The 23121-nt window shown below is 38.6% G+C and overlaps 1 protein-coding gene across 5 annotated transcripts in view; it reads left to right on the top strand.

Moving 5' to 3' along the window:
* RB1CC1 (RB1 inducible coiled-coil 1) overlaps positions 1-12682 on the top strand; it is a 90058-nt gene extending 77376 nt beyond the window's left edge. For 2 of the 5 annotated variants that reach the window (XM_042461674.1, XM_042461676.1), the window contains 4 exons: positions 4846-4904; positions 6418-6554; positions 7844-7914; positions 11449-12682. In XM_042461674.1, coding sequence (XP_042317608.1) covers positions 4846-4904; positions 6418-6554; positions 7844-7914; positions 11449-11526 — 345 coding nt within the window. In that variant the 3' untranslated portion in view covers positions 11527-12682. The remainder of the gene's footprint in view (positions 1-4845; positions 4905-6417; positions 6555-7843; positions 7915-11448) is intronic. The other 3 variants (XM_042461679.1, XM_042461678.1, XM_042461677.1) reach the window with 3 other exon arrangements.
* The last annotated feature ends 10439 nt before the right edge of the window (positions 12683-23121 follow it).

The raw sequence follows: 23121 nt of genomic DNA, 5'->3' as shown, positions 1-23121 counted from the left end.
AGGACAGGCTACCTTAGAGGGAACTGAGCATTCCATTGGAGTGACAGAAGAAAACTCCACTAAGTAAAAACTACAAAAAATAGTCCTTCAAAAATATATTTTAGATTAGGGTTGTCGTAAAGTGGAAGTGACAGACATGCAAAAACAACAACTCTGTGTCGGCTATATTTTTTCCCTACAGTTTATCTTAATATTATTTTTTTCTAAAAAGTCTGATATTTTACATTAAAACAGAAACTACAAAAAATAGAAGAAGAAAAAAAATCCTGTAGAACTGTCAAGAACTGTCCATTTTATATTCTCTTACCCAGGAGCAAGCCCAGTGAAACTCAGTTGTACTTCTGAGTGGTGTAATATCCTAATACTGGGTCCAGTCAATATAATTGTTCCCATTTTGCAGCTGGTTTGAATGAACTAGAATATGACAACCCAGAGAGCTAGGAACAAGCTTCTTGTGCCTGGTACAGATGGGGAAGAGTGTGGAAGGCTGAATGAGCACTAAACTGAAGGGAGAGAGACCAGTGAGTAGGAAAAAGAGATGGAGGGGGAAAGAGAGAGATTAGTAGGAAAGAGAAGAAGCATTTGGAGGTGCAGGCTAAGAGTATTCAAGCCTATGTGAAGCTGGTACAGAGTGAGCAAGTGACATAGAGGGAGGAAAGGATGGAAGTAGGAAGTGGAAGAAGAGGAATAGCAATAGAGTGGGCTAATGTTTTGAACCTAGAAGATACTGAGTGTTTTAATAAAAGAGAATGTGGGTCAATATCTCTGCTGTAGCTCCAAGATCATGATACTTAGATGTTGGGTGCAAAGATGAATGCAGAGGAGGCTCCAAGAGTGTGCATTTCAGCACATTTTGTTTCTAAAATGGATTAAATATTTTTAATGTAAAGTCGAAGTCTTTCATGGCCGGCATCCATAGTTTTTTGTGGGTTTTTCGGGCTATGTGGCCATGTTCCAGAAAAGTTTCTTCCTGACGTTTTGCCAGCATCTGTGGCTTGGCATCTTCAGAGAATGAAGATCATTCTGAAGATGCCAGCCACAGATGCTGGCGAAACGTCAGGAAGAAACTCTTCTGGAACATGGTCACATAGCCCAAAAAACCCACAAAAAACTATAAATATTTTTAGTTTAAAAATATATATTTGTAGCCTGAAGTTCCATTTTCAGGCACTAGGTGCCAGACTTTCCTTAGCCATGAGAGACAAAGCTAGAGGCAGACCTAGCTGTAGGTTCATTTTTCCACAGTGCTAGGAAGACTCTACAGATAGCAGCAGGTGGGGAAGGAAGCAGTTGGCTAGGGATGTTTGAAGAAGAAACAGAGGGAAGGATTGATCAAGTATCAAGAGAGCAGAGGGGACAAGAATAAGAGCAGAGGAACCAGCCTGAGTTTCTACCCTCATATGATGCTAGTACAGTACTTCTGCTATTGTTTAAATAACTGTACAGGTTTTATTTTCTAGCTCTACATGTCTTTGACTGGCTTTCTGAAAGACTGGTATCCAAAGATTTCAGTGTGCCAGCAAGAAGGCACTTATGTGCTTCAGTTGGGTGGGTTTGATCATTTGCATTGCATACCACTTCAAAAGGCTTCACTTCTTTGGATTGTGGCTTTGGGACACAAACGGCAATAACAAGGGTGAACAGTTGGTTATCCACTATTATCCATGCACACCTCTAGGCATATGGATTCTTCTCAAGCATCTAGATTTTGGGGCCAATCTGTTGTGTAAAAGAGAAACACCTTAACACAGTGGTACTCTTTTTTTTTTTACCCTTGTGACCCCCCTTTACATCTACATGCAGGTGTCACACATACACCCTCATTTGCTGGAATAAAAAAAATGCTAATACTTCCTCTCCTTGGGCCCTGTACAGCCCCCTTCTTTCATTACTGAAGCAGCTTGGCACACACCTCTACTTGTGAGTGGCAGCCCCTACCTGGCTGGCCTGGAGGGTGGAAGTGGCACTGTAAAGCAACAGGAAGCCAAGGCACACAGTCTGCTTCATTGGCTTGCACTGCTTCTCCTTCATCAGCTAGTCTAACATACAGTGTGCCCTTGCCTTATGCAGGGATCCGTTCCAGACCCCTCTGCATAAGGCAAATTGTGCGTGTGCTTGAGCCCCATTGAAAACAATGGGGCTTGTGCATGGCACACACCATTTCTCCCATTTGCCGAAAGCCATATAAAAGGTGCCCACGTGTGATGCAGGTGCACTGTATTGTTCATTTAGCAGCGGAGCCACCAAGGCCACTTCTCTGCATCTAAGAGGGGACCCAGCCAGATCCAGGTAATGATGACAGCCCCAACAAGAGGTGCCCCAAGCCTCCTCCATTGCAGGGGCAGTCATGGACACTGGGTCTCCTTTGGCTGCCATGCACCTAAGGTGCACTCTGGTCAAGGGTGCACTCTGGGTGAGGCTGCAGCAGCACCTCATCCTGAGAACCAGGGCAATGAGGGGACAAATTGACTCAAGATGTGCCTGGCCAGGATCCAGGGATCTTCCCCACTCTCTTTCTCCACCTCAGGCAGAGATGGCTGCTCCAAGCACCCTCTCACCTTCCTCTTCCCCTCCCAGACAGAACAAGTTTGAGAAGGAAAAGAGGAGAAAAAGGATCATGAATCCAGGGCTCCATGTCCCCTCCCCCTTGAACAACTCTGTTCTGCTCCACAGAGTTTGAGAACCACTGCCTTATCATGAAAATGATCCTTTCAAATAACTTCTTTATTTGATTTAGTATTACTTCTTTTCAGTGGAAACAAAGCTTTAGAAATCATTAGAATTTATGTTGAAATCAGAACAAATCTTAATACGTTCTTGATGGTGGTTGAACCTAAAATTTCCATGAAATTGACCTTTAAAGCATATAAAATTCATCAGTTGGAGGAAAGAGTATTTTATTTAGGGCTTGCAGTTTCCTGAAATTCTCATGTACTGAATAGTTACTTAAGAATTACAGTTCAGAAAGTGTTTTATTTAGTTCTTACAATCTGGACATTTTAAAACAAGCATGAAAAGCACAAAGGTACTGTGCAGCAATTCCCAGGCTTCAAACCACAGCTTAGTTCTGTATAACAACATCCTAGGCTCCATTTAGCAAACCTGTTTGGCTTCAAATACAGGTTGAGTCTCCCTTACCTGGAATTCCAAAATCCGAAATATTCCAAAAACCAAAACGTGTTTCATGAGTGGCTGACATAGTGACACCTTTGCTTTCTGATGTTTCAGTGTACACAAACTTTGTTTCGTGCACAAAATTATGCATTGTATAAAATTACCTTCAGGCTATCTGTACAAGGTGTATATGAAACATAAATGAATTTTGTGTTTAGACCTAAGTTCCAGCTCCAGGATAGCTCATTCTGTATGCATTTGCAAATACAGATATAAAACAATGTGTTCAAAAGACATTGATACTTATTGTTGATATTTGGGTGATGAATCTTGCCTGTGATTCTGGTCCGATGGCAAATGGATGAAGACGTCAGTTATCTCTCTAACACAGGAACAGAGCGAAGCTCCAAACACAAGCTATCGGCTTGCTTGGAAGAATGCCTGGAGAAACAGCTGCTAGATCAAAGAAACATTCTCCAGCAGTTCACTCCTGAGAGGGCTTTATTTCTTTGTTTCAAACAAACACAAGCTAATCACCACTACTGTACAAAATCTCTTACCAACCGACACACCACACTATCTCATACTCCCACAATCCCACAACACAGCATTTTTGCTTATATACAGAATTACTATGAGGCGACCACTAAGACCAGCCTCTTCCTATACAAGTTGCTATGCACCATAGACACCAATCCCTCTTCAGACTAGTGACATAGCATATTTACATTTAGTCCAGCTCAGTTGATCTTGAGCATCCGGCTGCTGCTCTGGACTCCAGCTGTAGCCAATTTAGGCTTCTGCAACCATTGCCACATCTGAACATTTTCACCTTCAATATATTAACACTTATTTATTCAGTTTATACCCCCCCCCTTTTCTCCCAACAGGGGCCTCTCTCTTTTTTAAGCAGAGTTGAATCCAGAATCTTCCTTCTTTCAAAAAATGACTCCACCTCATTTCCAAAGATCCATACCCAAATATTTGTCATATTTGACAGGCTTGTAATGAGGGGTCCAAACCATATATGTGCAGTCAAGAACTACATAGCTGCTCTTCATACAGTATTAAAGTCCTAATAATTGTCTTGAGGCACAAGTAGCTGTGATGATGAACATGTCAGTTTCTTTACTGCTAGATTAGGCAAACTTATATTCTTCTTACCCAATTCTTCCATTGAAAATGGCCCCCAGAGTTACATACATGACAATGAAAACAAGAGAATTTCTGCCAGCAGACCTAGACTCATTAATACATGACACAGAGACAAAAATATTTGGAAGGAAAGGGGGAGGCAAACTCTATTTCTTTTCTTAATGTTGACTAACAACTCTCATAATGATTAATTGGAATGGAAATGGTTGGCTGAGAGGGAAATCTAAATGAAGCTGTCTTTTCAGCAGAGTTAGCAAAATGAGTTTATTTTGATGAAATCTGATGAAGTTTTCTGAGATTGCAAAAACCAAGGAAGAAGAGTTTAACTTGTTCCTCTCCTGATAATGCTCTGAGTTCCACCATATTAGGGTCTTTTGATGCGGTGATACTCCCTCCCATTAAATTGGCTTTGGGGTGGTACAATAAGTACTAATAGAAAAGCAAAAAACAAAAACGGCATCGTTTTTTTCGTTTTAGCATGTTATGAGTGTGGCCTTGTTCAACCTGTTATTTGAACACATGGCATGACAGTTTGACAGAATAAGAGAATAATCACACTTTCCCCATTTTTTGCAGATGTCTCAAAGTATGTCTTCAGTGTCTCTAAGACATTCTGAAAAAATTGCCATTAGAGAGTAAGTATATGTGTTGATAATTGTCAAATAAAACCTTTCTATTTTGTTCTCTTTAAAAAAAAAACCCTAAAGGCCTAAATTCTGTTTCTAGTCCCAACTAAAGTAGGCCTGCTGAATAAAATGGGAGTAGGTCTAATCTAATCTAAATGTGATTAACATTTGGATTGAAGCCAGTGTACATTCTTCTAGAAAACTCTTATAAACAACCAGTTCATATAACCCTTGCATGAGTAAACAAAATCACTTTGAATCTTCTTGAGACCTTGTGAACATTTCTTCCAAAATACATCATGGGATATTTTTTGTGGGTTTTTTGGGCTGTGTGGACATGTTCTAGAAGTGTTTGTTCCTGCTGTTTCACCAGCATCTGTGGCTGGCATCTTCAGAGAATGCTGGCATGGAAATGAGTGGGGTATACGTATACTGTGTGACCCTGGGTTGGGAGGAGTGATTTCCATGTTAATCTGTGTATTGTTCTGTTGTTGAATGGCAAGGCCTCAGGGTGGAAGGATATGCAAAGAGGATTTGTGTTGGTTTAATTAGAGATCCATTGTCTGCTCAGAAAACCCCTGTCCATGGGTGATTTTCATTTGCATTTGCTGGGTATTAATTTTATGTTTTTCAAGAACAGGACCCAGCAAATGCAAATGAAAATCACCCTGGGTTAGGGGTTTTCCCAGCAGACAACGGATCTCTAATTAAACAGACACAAATCCTCTTTGTATATTCTCCCACCCTGAGGCCATGCCATTCAACAACACAACAATACACAGATTAACATGGAAATCACTCCTCACTCCTCCCAACCCAGGGTAACACTGTGTGTGTGTGTGTGTGTGTGTGTGTGTGTCATGCCAGCAGTTTTCTTTCATCAACTTCCCCATTCGGATGCTGCTAAAAATTCTTCCAACTAGATAGAGAATAAGTAGGAAAGCGGGGCTGGACAGGTAGAAAACAACTTGGTAAAATGGCTTTATTAATTGAGGTATGCCTGTATGGCATTTTGTGCCTCCGTTCTCCTTATTTATATCTCTATCTAGCCTCTTTTTTTTAAGGAGTAAAAGTTTCTCTTCTCTCACATGCCTGTTTTGCTCCTTAAAGTAATCATGTGAGATAGCTTAGGCTTGACAGATAGTGACTGGTCAATATCCACCATTGAACTTCATGGCTGAGCATGAATTTAAACCTTGATCTCTCCAGGCTTAGTCTAACAACTTTGTCTCTTAAAAAAACAAAACAAAACAAAAACTCTACAGTTCATTTTGAGGTTTATTTTAACTATTTAACAAAGTCCACTCATATTTAAAGTGTCTGAACAGTTAACCTATTGGAAAAGGAAAACCTATGTGGTAATTCAAAAGTACACCAGTGATTAGCATAAAGGCTTAGGCTGCAATCCTATTCCCAAATTAACTGATAGTCAACCGATTGAACATAACAAAACTTCATTGTGAATTACTATGATTAGAACTGTACTGCATATCTGCTACTGAGTCTTTTTCTTTTGATTTAGTTTTCAGGTTGGTGATTTGGTTCTCATTATTTTGGATGAACGTCACGACAACTATGTATTATTTACTGTTAGCCCAACTTTGTATTTCTTACATTCAGAATCTCTTGCTGCACTGGATCTCAAACCAGGTGAGTGTGGTAAGTGTCATAACCACGAAGAAAGTGTTCATCTAATACATTGAAAACTTAATCACTTATTAGATTTTCTAATTGTTATGTATCCATGTTCATATGTATTTATGCATATTCATTCATATTAGGGTACATTTCTTGTTCAAATCAAGTCCAAATCAAGAACCATATCAGGGTGAATCAGTGGTATCTGATTCATCCTGAAGTAGTAGTCCAAATCTCAGCACTATCCTGAAGATATTTTAACAATTTTAGTTCAGAGGGACATAGAGACACAGGTTGTCTCCAAAACTTGATTTCGCTACAAACTGGCCATATAAAGAAGGCACTAGATTGAATAGAGAAATGTTGAATATTATCCACTAATTCTCTGTCCTACCAGCAGCGTTGCTAAAAGAGCTTTTATACAGTCTATAGAATCTTGGAAGGTACAATACTGGGTACTTGAAAATACTAGATGTTTTACTTTGTGTTCCATAACCACCACCACCACCACCACCCTTCATTTATACTTGTGATTTAATGCCAGTTGAGCAGAAACATTTTCATTCTCCATAACTCTCATATTGTTCTGAAATATTGTAGGTTTCTTGCTTAGAGACACCTATGTGACATAAAATCTTGGTTCTGATGCATATTTGTCATTGTTTTGTGTGTGCCTTCAAATCATTTTGTTATGGCAACCCTATCATAGGGTTTTCTGGAACTGAAAATGTGTGTGACTTGCCTAAGGTCACCCAGTGGGTGTTCATTATTGAGTAGGGATTGGAATCCTGGTCCAGTGCTCAAACCACTACACCACACTGGCTCTCTGGTACTTATATCTGATATATAAAGACATGTAGACAAGTACACCTCAGTATATCACAGTATATGAGTATACTTGTTAAAACACAGTATCCATATATATACTTTGGAAAAACTTGACAGTTTGAAATAGGAGAGGAATACCCATTATGACTGAGATCCTTTTGACAGGTGAAGATAGAGAAAGCCATTACTGTCAAGAGAGAAAGCTCCCCTGCCAGTTCCTCACTTCAGCTACACAACCCAAAAAGCACATTATTCCAGCATAACAGGCCATTATGATGTATAAAGACTGAACAGGATTCCAGCTTACATATCCTATAATATGAAAATACCATGAAGCGTATGGGTGATAATGATGCTCCTGCTATTATTCTTTCAGATAATTAAAATGGACATGTGATTGCTTAGATGTATGGCATTGGACAGTTTTGTGCACATAGGGATAATCATTTGCATATCATGAGTAATGAATATTTTCTTTCTAGCTTCAGGTGCAACTCGAAGGCCCTGGGTGTTAGGAAAAGTAATGGAAAAGGAATATTGTCAGGCAAAAAAGGTAAGCTTTAGAGATCTGAATATGGGTCATTTAAATCAGGTAACAGGATTCCATTGTGTGTTTTCTTTGATTTTTGCTCATAATTTTGCATATCTAAAAAGTAAGTTTTAGGAGCAATACTGAAAGTAATTTAACTTTTTCATTCACCAGTCAGCTTCTGTATGCTATAGTATAGTTCATCCCAGGTTACATTTTTCACCAGAGCCTGGGATGTTATTTTACAAGCTAACACATGAACATTACTTTTATTAAACCTTACTTTTTACCTAATGATCATTATGTATAGCATTGCAAGTAATGCCTTACCTTTATATTATTATTTTTTTATTTTTTAGGCCATAAAACTAGTGTCAAAAATGATCTCCATAAGACAGTGTTTTAGAAGTAATGAATTAATGCTGCTTAGTACACCCAAAAAGTAATGACTGATTACAGTCATTACATTGTTTCACAAAAAGAACATTGTGCACTTCTTAGTGCCAAAAATAGCACCTTACAGGCAAATTACTTGTAAACTACCACTTCAGTGTTCTGATTGTCACTAGTATTTTCTTATGAAAGTGCTCTTTATCAGCTCCTAACACTAAAACAACTTCTGGGTCTAAAAGCATTCTAAATATTGGATTTATATTAAATAATTAAGGAAGACTATTCACTAATGTATTGTGACCAGTCTGAATACATTAGTGCTGACTTGGGTGCTGTAGCTTATATGACTTCTATTTCAGCAATGGGCAGAGTGTAGCCCTCAAGGGTGTTTTGGAGCTCTCAGCCTCTCCAGACTTCCCTTTCCCTGACCGAAAGAATGGAAGTGTCAATTCACTTTTTAAAGGGGCCCTCAGCACTGTTTATACATTTTCCAATATCAGAAGTTCATTTTTAGCCATATCCAGTTTTTTCTTCTATTTTTCTACCCTCTCTCTATCTCTGTCTCTCTTTTTCTTTCTTTCCTTTGGGATTTTTTTAAGTCTCCTGCAGACTTGCTGTGGTTCCCCTTTCCCAGTGTAGTTGATTAGTTGGCTCTTGCTTATCCAGTTATAAAGGATATTTTTCAGTTAGTATGGTCAAAGGATGTGGAGCATATAACAGCAGCTAAAAATGCTTCCAAAGTAATTGTCATTATATCAATATTTTCTACATGTAGATAAACCCATCAAACTCTGTACCAGAAGTCTGAGACTCATATGCTTACTGTAGCCAATCCCAGGAGAGAATGGCTAGTTGAAAGTGGATAATAGCAGACCCTTTTCTGCAAGAGGTTATGCATCTTTCACAATTAAAAGTAGTGGTGATCATACTATTTAAAACACAGACATCCCCCTTATTTAAAACTGCCTTTAAAACACAGAAAACATCTCTACTACGCCAGCCTTCATCATCATTATTGGGCTTGAATGTCTGGTGATGATACATAAGACAATCCAGAGTTCCTAAATGAGGCAGATTATCTATATTCATTTAAGCCTGGCTTCAGACTTGGTAATGGGATAAAGACTGCTTTGGTTGCCCTGGCAGCTTCCATTTGTATCAGCATGGATACAGATGCTTTTAAGGGTCCTGCAAATTGACAGCAATCTGGTTTCATTGATGAATTAATAGAAATTCCATAATTAAAAGCTGGTCTTAGGTTTAGACATTGACCACAAGAGTTTTCATAACAGAATCTCTAGTTCAGTGGAAAACTATGATAAAACAATAACCTCAGAGGGAATTAAAGCCTGAAAGTAACATATTACAGGTAAGGACTTTATTTGTGCTAGAAATTGCTTGGGGTGTGTGTTCCTGTCAGTTATGTAAGTATTTTCTGCAGTTTTCAGTACCACTGGCCATGGTATTGTTTTTGGACTGTGACTCCAATCCTTCTTAGAGGGATGATTTTATGGAACTCCAGTTTGACATCCTTACTGTTGGATTATGATGTCCCATAGGGTTTCATCATGTTTCTTCTGCTAGGAAGCTTTTCAAGTTTAAAATCTGATTTTTGTAAAGAGCTAAATGGGGGCAAACAATCTGAAGTTGAACCTTGATAAGTCATACTTAGCCTCAAAGGAAGACAATGGCAAACCCCGTCTGAACAAATCTTGCCAGGAAAAACTTGTTATAGGTTTGCCTCAAGGTAACCATGGTGCTTTACAGACCGCCGCTGCTGTTTGCTCCGTGAGGGAGCCGTAGCAGCCAAACTGCGCAACTCCCTCGCAGAGGAAAAAAGAAGCTCCAAAATGGAACCTCTTCCTGTGGCACACTTATGACGCCGCGAGGGGCCAATGATGCTCTCGCGACGTCATAAGCGCCGCGCAACGTGAGGATGCACAGCGTCCGCTATGTCAAGATGGCGGCGGCCGTGTGGAACGGCCGCCGCCATTTGTTACGGACAGAGTCCGTAACAGGAGTAGGGGCGTCTAGAAGAGATGCCCCTTTTTTAAACTGGGACGTCCTGGGGACTTCCCAAATGGCGGTATGTAACCCGCCATTAAGTCAGAATTGATTTGAAGGCATACAACAACAAAATGGGGGGGAATCCAGCTTCTTATATATACTGATGGGGTATAAGTTGGCACAAAATGATCAAAATCTTGGGCAGGAGTGGGCAACCATGTGTGGACCAGGGGCAGTGTCCTCTCACACTGAGACTCCTATGGAATCCTCCTCCATCCCACAGTAAGTCCAAAGGCAACCACCCTCTGAACAAATCTTGCTAAGTAACTATGATAAGTTCACCTTAGGGTTGCTGTAAGTTGGAAACAACTTTAAGGCACGTGAGACACACATACATGCTCTCTTTTGCACAGGCACACAAGGCTAGTTCACCAGCTGTGCCTTTTTCCTTGTACAGTAATATATCAGATCTGGTGATTATGGCACTTCATTCTAACCTCCTTTTTGGACTATTGTTATACATTCTACACTTGTTCAGAATGCTGTAGCCGGTCTTGTTTACTGGGAATGGCTACAAAAAGCATGTGAGCACCAAGCCTCTGGTAGAGAGTTTGATGGGTGTTTCCACCTGTGGAGAATCTTGATATAATGACAATTACTTTTAAAGTGTTTTTAGCTGCTGTCAGTAGCTAGTAGAAGCAGATGCTTTCACATGGTATAAAATGCTGTGGTGTTTTTTTTTTTATCCTTTGTACTAAGTGGGGAAACAGGTACTATATCTCAAAAGGAGAATTTCACCCTCATTCTGGTTCTCTCTTAACTTGGATTTTTTATTTTTTTCCCTCTGTTTGACTCTCTGTCCATTTGAATATGTTAATTCGGATTTTCCCAGCATGCATATTTTGTATTCATGACAAGTGGATATTGTCTGCTGAGACAGTTTGAGGGCAATTGATTTACATTTGGCTAGTTTTGTTGGGGAGAAAGTGCAAACATTAGTGGCTATTGTAAGTAATAGCGAAACTGTTGCATAGCAAGTGCACATTGAAAGAATGTGAAATGTTATACACTTGACAATGCCACTCCTTAAAAGAATGTTTTATATGCTGATTAGATTAGGTACAGCATTTGAAATAATTCTCTTTGTTTTCTGCTTAGGCACAAAATAGATTTAAAGTTCCTCTTGGTACAAAATTCTACAGAGTAAAAGCAGTGCCATGGAACAAGAAAGTATAACACTTCATGGAACTTCAGCTCAGTACCACCTTTTTTTTCTGGCTTGGCCTTCAGGTCTCATTTCTCACTCCAAGCAGCAGGCCATCTTTTTATACTGAGGTCACATGACAATGCTTCACAATAGGATACTTTTTTCTTTTTAATGTGTTACATTTGAAAAACAAGCATCTCATCACAACATCTGGCCTAACTGTTCCAGTTTTTTACCCAAATAACTTTAGAAGTGTGGACCAAATGAGTTCATTTTCTGAAAGGGCAAATCTTGTGTATCAGGGCTTATTTATTAGCCATTTTAATTGCCTGTTAAATATACATTAGTTCATATTAGGTGTTAAATGTTAGCTGTCATTACCAGCATATGTCCTTTGTGAAATCATTATCAAAGTACTTGCACTCTTTAACAGATTCTTTATAATATGTATAAAATACATCAGCTATCTAAAAGAGGAGTGTTCATTGCATGCAGATAATCATAATTTTCTTCAACATGTGATTGCCTCAGTAGATGAAAAGGTAACTACTGCAACTTGCTTCATTGCATTTAAAAGCCCTTTAATATAAATGGCAGAGAAAAGGAAAAAGTATCTTGTTAGGCTGATATGAATCAGCCCTAGGTCAGTCTCCAATCTTCAAAACATGTTGAAGGATTGATCACAGATTTTGAAGGGAAGTAGGTATGTTCTTGTATTTAAACAAAATGCCTGAGCCTTCCCAGTTCACAGAGAAGTCTTGTATTGCTCTACTTAGAAAAATCATATTGATGAAATTGTATTTCATGGCTGAGGTTCAGGAGGAAGAAGAATCCATTGTACATTAACTATAAAAAGGCCATTTAAGTAACAGATTATTGTATTGTAAAAGACATGTAGAATTTTAAAACAATAAAGATTTGAACCTGTAAATGTCTCAATGGTCTGCATGCTTTTTAAATGCCAGTGTAGTACAGCACTTCTATCCAAGACTGTTCTTGTAAATTTTAAATTAAAATGTATAAGACAATTTGTATGAATATTTAAAAAAAAGCTTGTATTATTCCAAAAGAACTACATTCTGAAAACTTCAGTGTATGATTAAACTCATAATTTAAATGACAATTTTACGTTTGCTCAGCAAAGTTAAATGGTTCAAATAAATTGCTTGGGATGAGGTAAAATTACGGCTTTGTTCTAACCATTTTTTCTTATTTGGTGATGGAATCTGTTGTTGTTATTATTATTATTATTATTATTATTATTATTTTGTCCAAGAATCTGGTGAAAGTGTATATTACTGTATTTACTGTCACCACACAAAAACAATAACAGTCTGAATCTATCTAACCTGGAAGCAGTTGTCTGCTCTGCGTAGTTGGTGACAGTTTAAGGCCTATGCAGACCTCTCATGGGGTCTTTGGGTTTAGTGCGGTCCTTAAACTGCATGGCTCCTTCTGACATCTCATGAGTTGAACCATAAATTCTGCAATGAGGAGCCTTTTTCATCCATGTGCTTTAAACCCCTGGTTTTCTATTACTCTAAACTGGAAAAGGAACCTACCTGGACTGCCCAGTGGAAAAGCTCTGTCTCAGCCCATGAAGGCCCAGGGTGAATTCTCCTACCCATTTCTGTCAAACTTAACTGTACAACCTACATAGAGCTTTAATAATTCCTTAAACAAGTTTCCTTTAATATCCAAACTAGGCCTGATTTAAGATTGCACACAACCAGAACTGATTTTCATATCCTAGTTCCTTGAGAGTTCGTCTTTCCCTATTAATATATCATAAATATTGAAAGGGAAAATGCAAAACTAAATACCACTTCTGCATCTACCTGTGAACACTTCTCATATCATTTGAATATATTTGAGTTGCATATTTTAAATTACTTTCAGCATGGGACATATGTTCCTGTAAATATTAATTCTGAGAAGAAAATGTGTTGCTTGCTTTACACAGGCCTCTAAGAACTTGAATATTACATCATGCATTTAGAATATATATAACCCATGATGGCCTTGGTTTTTCAGGAATATTTTTCATATTTCATTTTATAATCTTCATGTGTATCTAAAATGGAAATTCTGTCAAACAAAACCCTAACATATTCAGTAATGATTCTGAGCAGTCATCTGAAAAATATTTAGTTTACATACTTGATGAATATCTCAGCCTGACTAGCCTATGAAAGTATGCCTACTATGTACTGCCACCTTCTTTCATCTCGCTCCACAACAACAAAACTATGTATCTTCATAATTTGAATAAACACCACACGGAAAGTGAGGAGGATGTACTAAATTACACAATAATGCATTCTCATTTATGTACATTTTTTTCACTGATTGGTATCTCGTAAAAGTCCTGATATAAAATTAAAAGCAAACTTTTTTTATTTTGAACAAAAATCATAGTTAATCAGCTTGCTTGCATTAATACTTTTCATTTTTAATTGGAAGAATCATTAAATAGTAATAAAAAGTCCATTCATGTGCCTTATTGTGCAAGCTTAATTTCCTCTATGATTCATTATTTGGAGCAGTATATATGAAGGCAGCCTGGGATGAGAAACTGTTGTTGTACTGCATGAGTTGGGAAAGGATGTCTTGCCAGTTCCACAAGCAACACTAGTTGCCAAACCAGTAGTCAGTTCTTTATATTAGTTGAAAGCCAAGAAGATGAACCGATATAGTTGAGTGAACCTCCAAATCCTTGAGTTAAGATCGTCACATGTGTTATAGCTTCAATATGGAGACTGCTTTAAATCACATAGCATCTGTCTTGGTGTGGTGAACTGCTAGTACGGAATGGCTCCCCACACAAAAGGAGGATTTTGTGAAAAGGAGGCATCTGTTCTGTGTGGTATGTGTCGTCTTAGATTCCAGGAGAAATAGCTCTAGCAACTCACATGAGGAAAATGGAACATCTAATCCACTTATTACATAAGAGAAAATGAAAAGCACGTACGACATTTGTTACCAAATTGGATGTTCACATGAAGTAAATGCCTACTCTGCAAAGCATCTGTAGAAGTATTAAGTTTCACTTACAACAGGATCTTTAAAGTGATTTATACATGCACACACAGCCACATGCATTTTACATAATTATCTTTCCGTCTGAACTTTGGAACATTAAAATCATCAATTAAAAAAAAGTTTGGAAGTCAAAATTCACTGTTGCTAAAACTGTATAAATGAAGTCTAAAGCACTCTGTTCTATCACACCAAAGGAAAGTTGAGTCATAAAATATAGGTGACTAAAGTAATGATTTCTACAAGTATCTGTGCTTGTTCATCTTCCAGCCAGTAATGTCAATAGGTTCTTTACAGGCTTCCACATGTCTGATTCTCAGCATTTTAACATTGTCAACAATGCAGGTTATCAAGTCAAACATTAATATTTTTGCCATGTTTGAATACAGCACTTTAGTGGACTGACTGAATGGTGTGTTTTACAATTAGGTCATGCCATCATATGCCTTTAAGTACCAACAGAGTTGTTAAAATAAATTTCAGGAATTATTGGATGACTACTAATTCTTGACAGAGTAATAAAAATAAAAGGGTATCTTAATGAGGGCCATATGTGCATTTAACAATGCATTTCTGAAAAATTAAACATGTTTAGCACTTGGTATCCATTGGGGTTTGGTTCCAAGACCCTCTGTTGATAACAAAAACTGTTGGTGCTCAAGTCCTAATAAATACAATGGCATAGTGAAATTGTGTCCTTTATTTAACATGGCAAAATCAAGGTTTTCTTTTTGGAATACACACACATCACACATATATAATATTTTCAAGCAGTTGGATTGTAGATATGGAGAGATGACAGTACAGTGGTACCCCGGGATACGAAATACCCAGGTTACGAAATTTCCGGGATACGAAAAAATCCCATAGGAAATAACTGTTCCGGGTTACGAATGTTTTTTTGGGTTACGAAAAAAAAAATTTGGTGCTTTTCGGCGCTTTTTCGCACGAAACGCGGCTTTTCCCCATTAGCGCCTATGGGTTTTCGGCTTGCGAAGGCTTTTCGGGTTACGAAAGCGGCCGCGGAACGAATTAATTTCGTAACCTGAGGGAGCACTGTATATTCAACGGCATGAAAGCATATCATATATATATATATATATATGAAAATCAAGGAATTCTGTAGTATATTCTTTCTTTGGGAACTGGTACCCAATTGATATGAAAAGAATATAAAAGTGCTAAAATTTATTATACTGCCAAAATCTGACTATATATCTCTGCCTCTACTGCCCAAGATCCTGGTCTCACAACTTGATTACTGTAACATCCTCCTGGCTGGGCTTCCTCTTTCTCACCTCAGTCCTTTAATTTCTGTCCAGCATTCAGCTGCACGCATTATCACATCTGCCCACCGCTCTGACCATATCTCTCCTTTGTTGGCATCCCTTCACTGGCTCCCCCTCCCTTTCCGCATTCAGTATAAGCTCCAGCTGTCAACGTTTAAAGCAGGGGTAGGCAACCTACGGCCCGCGGGCCGAATCCAGCCCGGCAAGGCCTTGGGACCGGCCCCAGCCCGGTCCTGCTGCCGATTGCCGCTGGGGCCTTTGGTCTCTCGTGCGAGGGGGCAAAGGGGAGCAATTGTCTATAGAAGCCTCAGAAACATGCATTTATATTAACATTTTTTAAACAATCAACAAATTTTTTCGCGTGTTCTCCATTTTTTTAAAAAAAGTATCCCCCATTTGAAAATTTTGTCCTACATTTGTCCCGGTTTATTTATTTATTTTATTTTATTTTGAAAATTATTTAATTATTTATTTTTTGCCTCCGGCCCCCCAGTTGTCTAAGGGACAGCAACCCGGCCCCCGGCTCAAAAAGGTTGCCTACCCCTGGTTTAAAGCCCTCCATGGACTGGCCCCGCCTTATTTATCAGACCTTCTTTCTCCTCACCTTCCCACTCGGGCCCTCTGCTATGGTAGTCAAGGTTGCTGTCTCAGCCCAGGATTTCCTCTGCCCCATCTTGGATTCGCCCCTTTTCACTCGCTGCCCCTCACTCCTGGAACCTTCTTTCCCCATGAGCAAGGGCCATCACTTCTTTAACCAGCTTCAAAAGGGAGCTGAAGACCATCCTGTTCAGAGAAGCGTTCCCAGGCATTGCATGATTGTCACTTGCTATTTGATGTTCTTTTGTTGCCTGTTTTATTGAATCATTTCCTGTATTGCTATGTATTTTATATGTATTATCCTATTATTTCTTAGATTGTACGCCATAGGCAGGTTTAGTCTTTTATATTTATTGTTTTTATGTACAGCGCTGTGCAAATCTACAGCGCTATATAAATAATAATAATAATAATAATAATAAATACTGCTAGAATAATCCACTGAGAAAATGAGTAATTTGCACCCTATAATATTTTCTTTTGCAAATGAAGAAATACTAATTATATTATAGTTTATCATAGATATGTGCTCTCAAGAGGAAGCAGACATGCAACTTCTGCTCTGTGACCCTGTGGCAGAAGAATACTTGTAGAGAATCTGTGCCAAGTACCCATTGGTGGAGTTCAATTTCCATCACTGGTAAGGGAATGGGGTTGTATTCTGGCACTTCCCTTGGTGCCCCAGAAGCTCTCCTTAGCCCACAATATGCCCCTCCCATCATTTCTGAGCAAGTAAATTTCTAACTTGTAGCTTTTAGCTCTCCTAAAGCTAGATTAACAGAACAGAGCTTGCTTAACATGGATGTTTATCACACTATGCTCTTAAAGAGGTACTATTCCAGTGTGACTCCTCTAGCAGCCTCCTGTTGCATGCTGGGATTGGCAGTTTTAAGGAGCTGAACTTCTCTGCCTGAGAATTCTAAATACCCCTCCTTAAAACTGCCAATCCCAGCATGCAACAGGAGTCAGCTAGAGGAGTCACACTGGAATAGTACCTCTTTAAGAGCTCGTCTGATAAACACCCATGTTAAGGTGTTCTCTCTATTATAGAAGGGATCAAGACTCAAGACTACTCAGTGCTTTGTTTGGTCTCATCTTAAGGCTTCAAGTAACAAAAGAAAGTAAAATAGATGGACAGGCCTGATCAAAAGTCACATGCTTCTCATCACCTGAGCCTACAAACGTGCAACATCATTAACTGGCCATACATGGACACAATCCCTGAAGTGTGATGGCACTTTGGACCAAACCAGATATAATGGTGGCATTCACTACCAAATCAGCTGATGGAAAGGAGTACTTCCTAGGTGCCAGCAAACCCAGTAGCCACAGTGCAAAGAAATGCTGGATATAATTGCCAATGACCACAGCAACACAGTTGAATTCAAACCAGCTAGATTGACTTTTCTACATTTATTCTCCTACATAACAGGAGTAATCAGTTGTTTCCAATATTTAGTATTTATACTAATACAGTCGGCCCTTCTTATACACGGATGTTTTATACACGGATTCAAGCATCCACAGTTTGAAAATGTTCAAAAGTATAAATTTCAAATATCAAACCTTGATTTTTCATTTTTATAAGGGACACCATTTTGCTATGTCATTATATTTCATGGGACTTGAGCATACACGGATTTTGTTATACAGCCTATAACAAGGGTCCACTGTATGCTAAAATTGATGCAGTAATTTTGTAATAATCATACAGTTCTGTCTCTGTACATGGAACTTGGTGCATTTGTAAAAACATTTTAGATATAAGAGAAACTGGTTAGAGTCTGAAATTGGGTTTGAGACAGACTTGGTCAGTCTTAACATTAATGAAAAGTTTGATATGTGATGGTGGAGCAGGCGATCTCTCTTGCACAGTTTTGTCTAGAAGTTGTCTTGCAAATAACAAACTTATGTGATTTCCACAGTGGCATTAGGATTCAACATCTGTCAAGAAAGCTGTTGAGTTCCTTGCAGTTCAAGAAAATTAGTGTTACTTCAAGAAAATTAGTGTTAATGGATTTGTTAATAGACAGTAGTAGTTTGACAATTATCACTTTTTATTAGCTTTACAATAGTTTGTTATTTTTCTGCTCATTTTTGCAATAGTAGTGTTAGGCTTTGTTGAACAAAGAGTCAAGGGGTTTGTAATCTGTCTTAGCAAGACGGTCTTGGGTTTTGCCTGGCTTTAGAAGTAATCTCTGAATTTTTATACCAATTGATTTTCAAGAATGATAAGCAATTTCTTTTGTCCATGCATCATGTTCTATGACTCAGAGAAGACACTAATCACAAGGCAAATTACTCAGTTGTCCTTTCTGGATAGTCACAAGGACCTCATTCTTTTGTATTGAATTTGTTGTGAGATGTCACCTGTCTCTACATGGAATTCTCTCTTCATTTGCTTCATAATTTGTTCCATGAGCACAGTCTGTCCTGGAGGACTGAGTAGGAGGCATAGGCGTCAGAGCTCTCCAAAATTCCTCCTGACATAAAGTAAATGTTTAAGTAACCTAAATATAATCGCTTGCCACCCTTTCTTCTCTGATACCTTAGTATCTACAATTCATTTCCTGAATATGAATCTTCTTGTGAATGACATGAGCTGTACTCATAAGAGCACTTCAGACTCTGTCCTGCCACCATCTAAGATGGTCCCATTTTTCTCCCTATGTTATCTTTATATAGAGAGTGCATTTAACTTCAGTGATAGAGCAGTCATGTTAAAATGGTATGTGAGGAAAGTACAGCAGGATATGGCACTTACTAAGATGGAGAATTCATAGCCTTGAAACCCATCATGTCTTTTCTAGCATGCAGACTTTTCTATCACGCAAACTATATTTCTGAAGCAGGAGTATTAGGAACTGGGTCCACTGCATTGTGGAGGACGTTTATGTTAACACTTAAGATTCATTACGTGGTGCCAAAAACAGGCACTGTAAATTTAAATAAACATGTACAGACTCAACATGACCAAACTATCTGGTAGAAGTTTTCTTTCACTGTAGCTTGGCCATATGCAGTTCTATCAAATGGGTAAGAAGGCGGTTTCTAGAAGGGAAATATTCCTGATCTTATATCAGTTCTGTTTTATCCACCATGTTATCACTGATTATACCAATTCTGTTGTAGCCACCATGTTAACACTGATTCTGGTGTTCCTGTTACATGATGTCACTTTTTCTGTTTAAGCAAGCACATCATAATTTCTTTTATGTCTCAATTGTTCACGTGAAGAAATGGGCAAAATTCAGCTCTGCAATGGGATGTAGTCCTGAAGGCTGTTTTTGCATCTATCTTCTTTCGATCACAAGTTTTCTTGGAGGGGAAAGGAGGGAATGGTACAGACAAAGGAATTTTGGGCATTGTGAATTTCTGGGTTTAAATTTTTGGGAGATGCAAGGAATTATCTTGCAAAATTAATCTTCAAGCAGGCCTGTTATAAGGCTGGCTGACATATGGCTGAGCTTCTTATTTTAGCCAATGCATAGCTAAACAACTTGCAGTGAAATAAGACTGCAGCATTATTCTGCTTACAGACCAAACATTTTCTGACATGTAACAGGTGTCTGAGTGTCATAATAAAATAAGCCTTATTTCCATTCCATACCTGCTTTACTGAATATTTTATTTTCCTTTGTCAATGGAACCTCGTGTGCATTCCATGAACATGTGTCTTTTATAGCCAGAGTCCTACTTTTCCAGCTATTTATCCTAGTCCTTCTACACAGAGTGAATTATGTAGTGCATAAAATACTCCTGCTGCAATGACAATAAAATATCAGTCATTATGTCTGCATTTTGTTGTACTGTAACTTTGATATGTTAAAGAGACACTCCAAAATACCATCCATTTTTCACTTGTTCATGTGTGCAGCCTGGCTGTGCTTCTCTCTGCCCTGGCGAGGAAAGATTGAGAATGGTAGATTTTCGGGAAGGTGAGTCAGGAGGCAAAATGTTGTTCCACCTGGCAGAATTTTATGCCATGGCGACTTGATGCAAGATATCCTCTATAAACTACAGTTACACATTTTGCTTCCCAGCAGGGATTCACATTAGCAAACCAAAACATAGTATCAGAATTGAAACTGATCACAATCTAATCCTGTGGTGGCGAACCTATGGCACACGTCCCCTCTCTGGCACACAAAGCCATTTCTGAGGGCATGCACAGAGATGGGAGGGTGGGGGAAGAGTAGGAACAGGTGTGTACCTGTTCCTCTTCTTTCCTCCATCCTCCCGGGCCTGCAGCTGTCACTAGTGAAGTCCCTTCACCAGAGCTTCTGCCCCTGGGAGGCAGAATTCCCACCCCCAGAGGTCCCAGTCTTCCAGGATCCCTGAATACACCTTTTATCTATAATTTTCAGGGCCTTACCTGGGTTTTTGTCTTTATTTATTGTTTTGGTGTACTGTTTGTTGTCATGTTTTGTTTTAGAATGTATTGATTTTTTTTTTAAAGGAGAAACATCCTAACAGGGCTGTTCGACACTGGAACACACTCCCTCAGAGTGGAGTGGAGTCTCCTTCCTTAGAGGTCTTTAAACAGAGGCTTGATGACCATCTGTTGGGGATGCTTTGAGTGAGAGTTCCTGCATGGTAGAGGATTGGACTGGATGGCCCTTGTGGTCTCTTCCAATTCTATGGTTCTATGATTCTAAATCCAATCACTTCAGTTTAAATATTTATATGCACAGCAATATTTTATGATAAGATATATTTAATAATATCGATTAGAACACAAAACAGCATGCTGAATTTCCATTCCAGGAAACAATTAGCACAAAATTTGCAAAGGAATGACACACATCAAATGCCTGTTTATAAGCTGCTATTTCAGTAGCATAATATCTACAAACACCGAACAATGAATCTTGCAAGGAATATTTTATGATATCACAAAGGAATCTCTCTGTTTATTTTAAAGAAAGACCTAAATGGAAGTATTAGCATATTCTTTCTGGCATCTGATACTGCCTAATGGATTCTTTCAGATTTGTGATCTTGTTTGCCACTTGGTGTGAGTGGCTTGAAAATGTGTATCTGTCAATAACATAAAACTCATGGACCAACAATTATTGCCAGCATTTGTAATTATAGCTCATGGCAACTTACTATTCAGGGCTAGATGATTAAGAAGAAAATATAAAACTTTACATCTCAAGCACTGCCCATAAGAGGCAACCATATATTAAAGTATGCTATAAAGCTGTCTGTCTTCATCTATGATGTCTTCTGAAACAACAGGTAAATAGCAACATGTGTGCTGCAAAGCTGTCCCCTCTGTATTTCCTGTTGGCAATTCCTGCTTTCAGCACTAGGATGAATGCTGTTAGTGTGAACACTGCCCTTTTCAGTGGGTTACTTTCAGGGAGGAAGAAATCAATTGTGAAGCATCTTTGTGAATGTGAGTCAGTGTCTCAAAAATAAATGTGCTGAAAACTCGTTGTGGGAGGTCCAATGAGAGGATCTTCAAGGAGGCCTGAAATAAATTGCTACATAGCAGGAGTTTGAATTCAGAGTAGATCTGGCTACACATGATCATCTTCTTGATAAACTGAAATGTCCTGACACAGTACTGAAAGGTGATTTCCATCCACAGTACATTCCAGGGTAATGCACAGGAATAGAGGACAGTTACTATGGTAGGTCTAAACAAATGCTAACAGTGATTCCCATAACTATTATAAATTGATCTCACAGCATTAGTTTCAGAACATATCCATGTAACCATCTCAGGGCCAAGCTTTTGAGAAGCAGCATCAAACTTACAATATTTTGTCCATGTTCCAGAGGCATACAAAGCAGTATGGTTGGTACAGTTCTTAAATCCTTGCTGATTGGATACCACATAGATAAACTCTGCTTCAGGTAACTATTGATGGCCAAAGATTTCTTCACACAACAATAATATGCCATAAAAATGTTTATGGTAGCTTCCAGGTTAGCAGATATTCAAATACTGATATCTCTTCTTTCACCCTAATAACAAACCATTAGAGTGGTTGACAATAAGTAACATATTAATTTATAATAAACTTGTTTTTATTGTTTTTGTAAAACAAACACACAAACAATGGTAGCATAGGAGGATTCACGTGGTTTGACAACAAAATGTTCAGGAGATGGCTGGGCCCATTGATGCAAGCATATATATTCCCTTATATAGTGTCTAGTGGTAACAATGGCGTGTGATCATGTGCTATCATCTGCAGGGAAATTTCTAAATTTGTTTTAAATGGACAAAGTAGGAACCATGCTTCCTACCTCACCTGCAAAGGCATCTTGAGACTAACTGAAAGAGAAAAGGTGGTAGCATGAGCTTTCATAGACTTGAGCTTACTTCCTCAGATACATGGAATAGAGTGGATAGTCAAGAGCTCTTCTTTATCCATGCATCTGAGAAAGTATGCTCAAGTCTATGTGAGCTCATGCTACCAGCTTATCTCTTTCAGTTAGTCTCAAAGGTGCTACAAAATCCCTTTGCATACTGATTTTCCAGATTAAGAAAGCTATGTTATTTTCTGCATCACTTCCTGCATCCCTGTATACTTCTTGATAGATAATTTGGATTTTTTTCTAGTCTTTCTGATTACACATAAACCATCTTTGGATCTCGTTAAGAGGAACAGATTCATTTTGGTGTAGAGTCATAATTTACATACACTTGAATGATGTCCCATCTTCCTCCTTTATTTTATT

The sequence above is a fragment of the Sceloporus undulatus genome, chromosome 4 (genome assembly GCF_019175285.1).
Source record: "Sceloporus undulatus isolate JIND9_A2432 ecotype Alabama chromosome 4, SceUnd_v1.1, whole genome shotgun sequence".
Taxonomy (NCBI): domain Eukaryota; kingdom Metazoa; phylum Chordata; class Lepidosauria; order Squamata; family Phrynosomatidae; genus Sceloporus; species Sceloporus undulatus.
The sequence above is the reverse complement of the archived record's forward strand: the minus strand, read 5'-3'. Positions and strand labels throughout refer to the sequence as shown.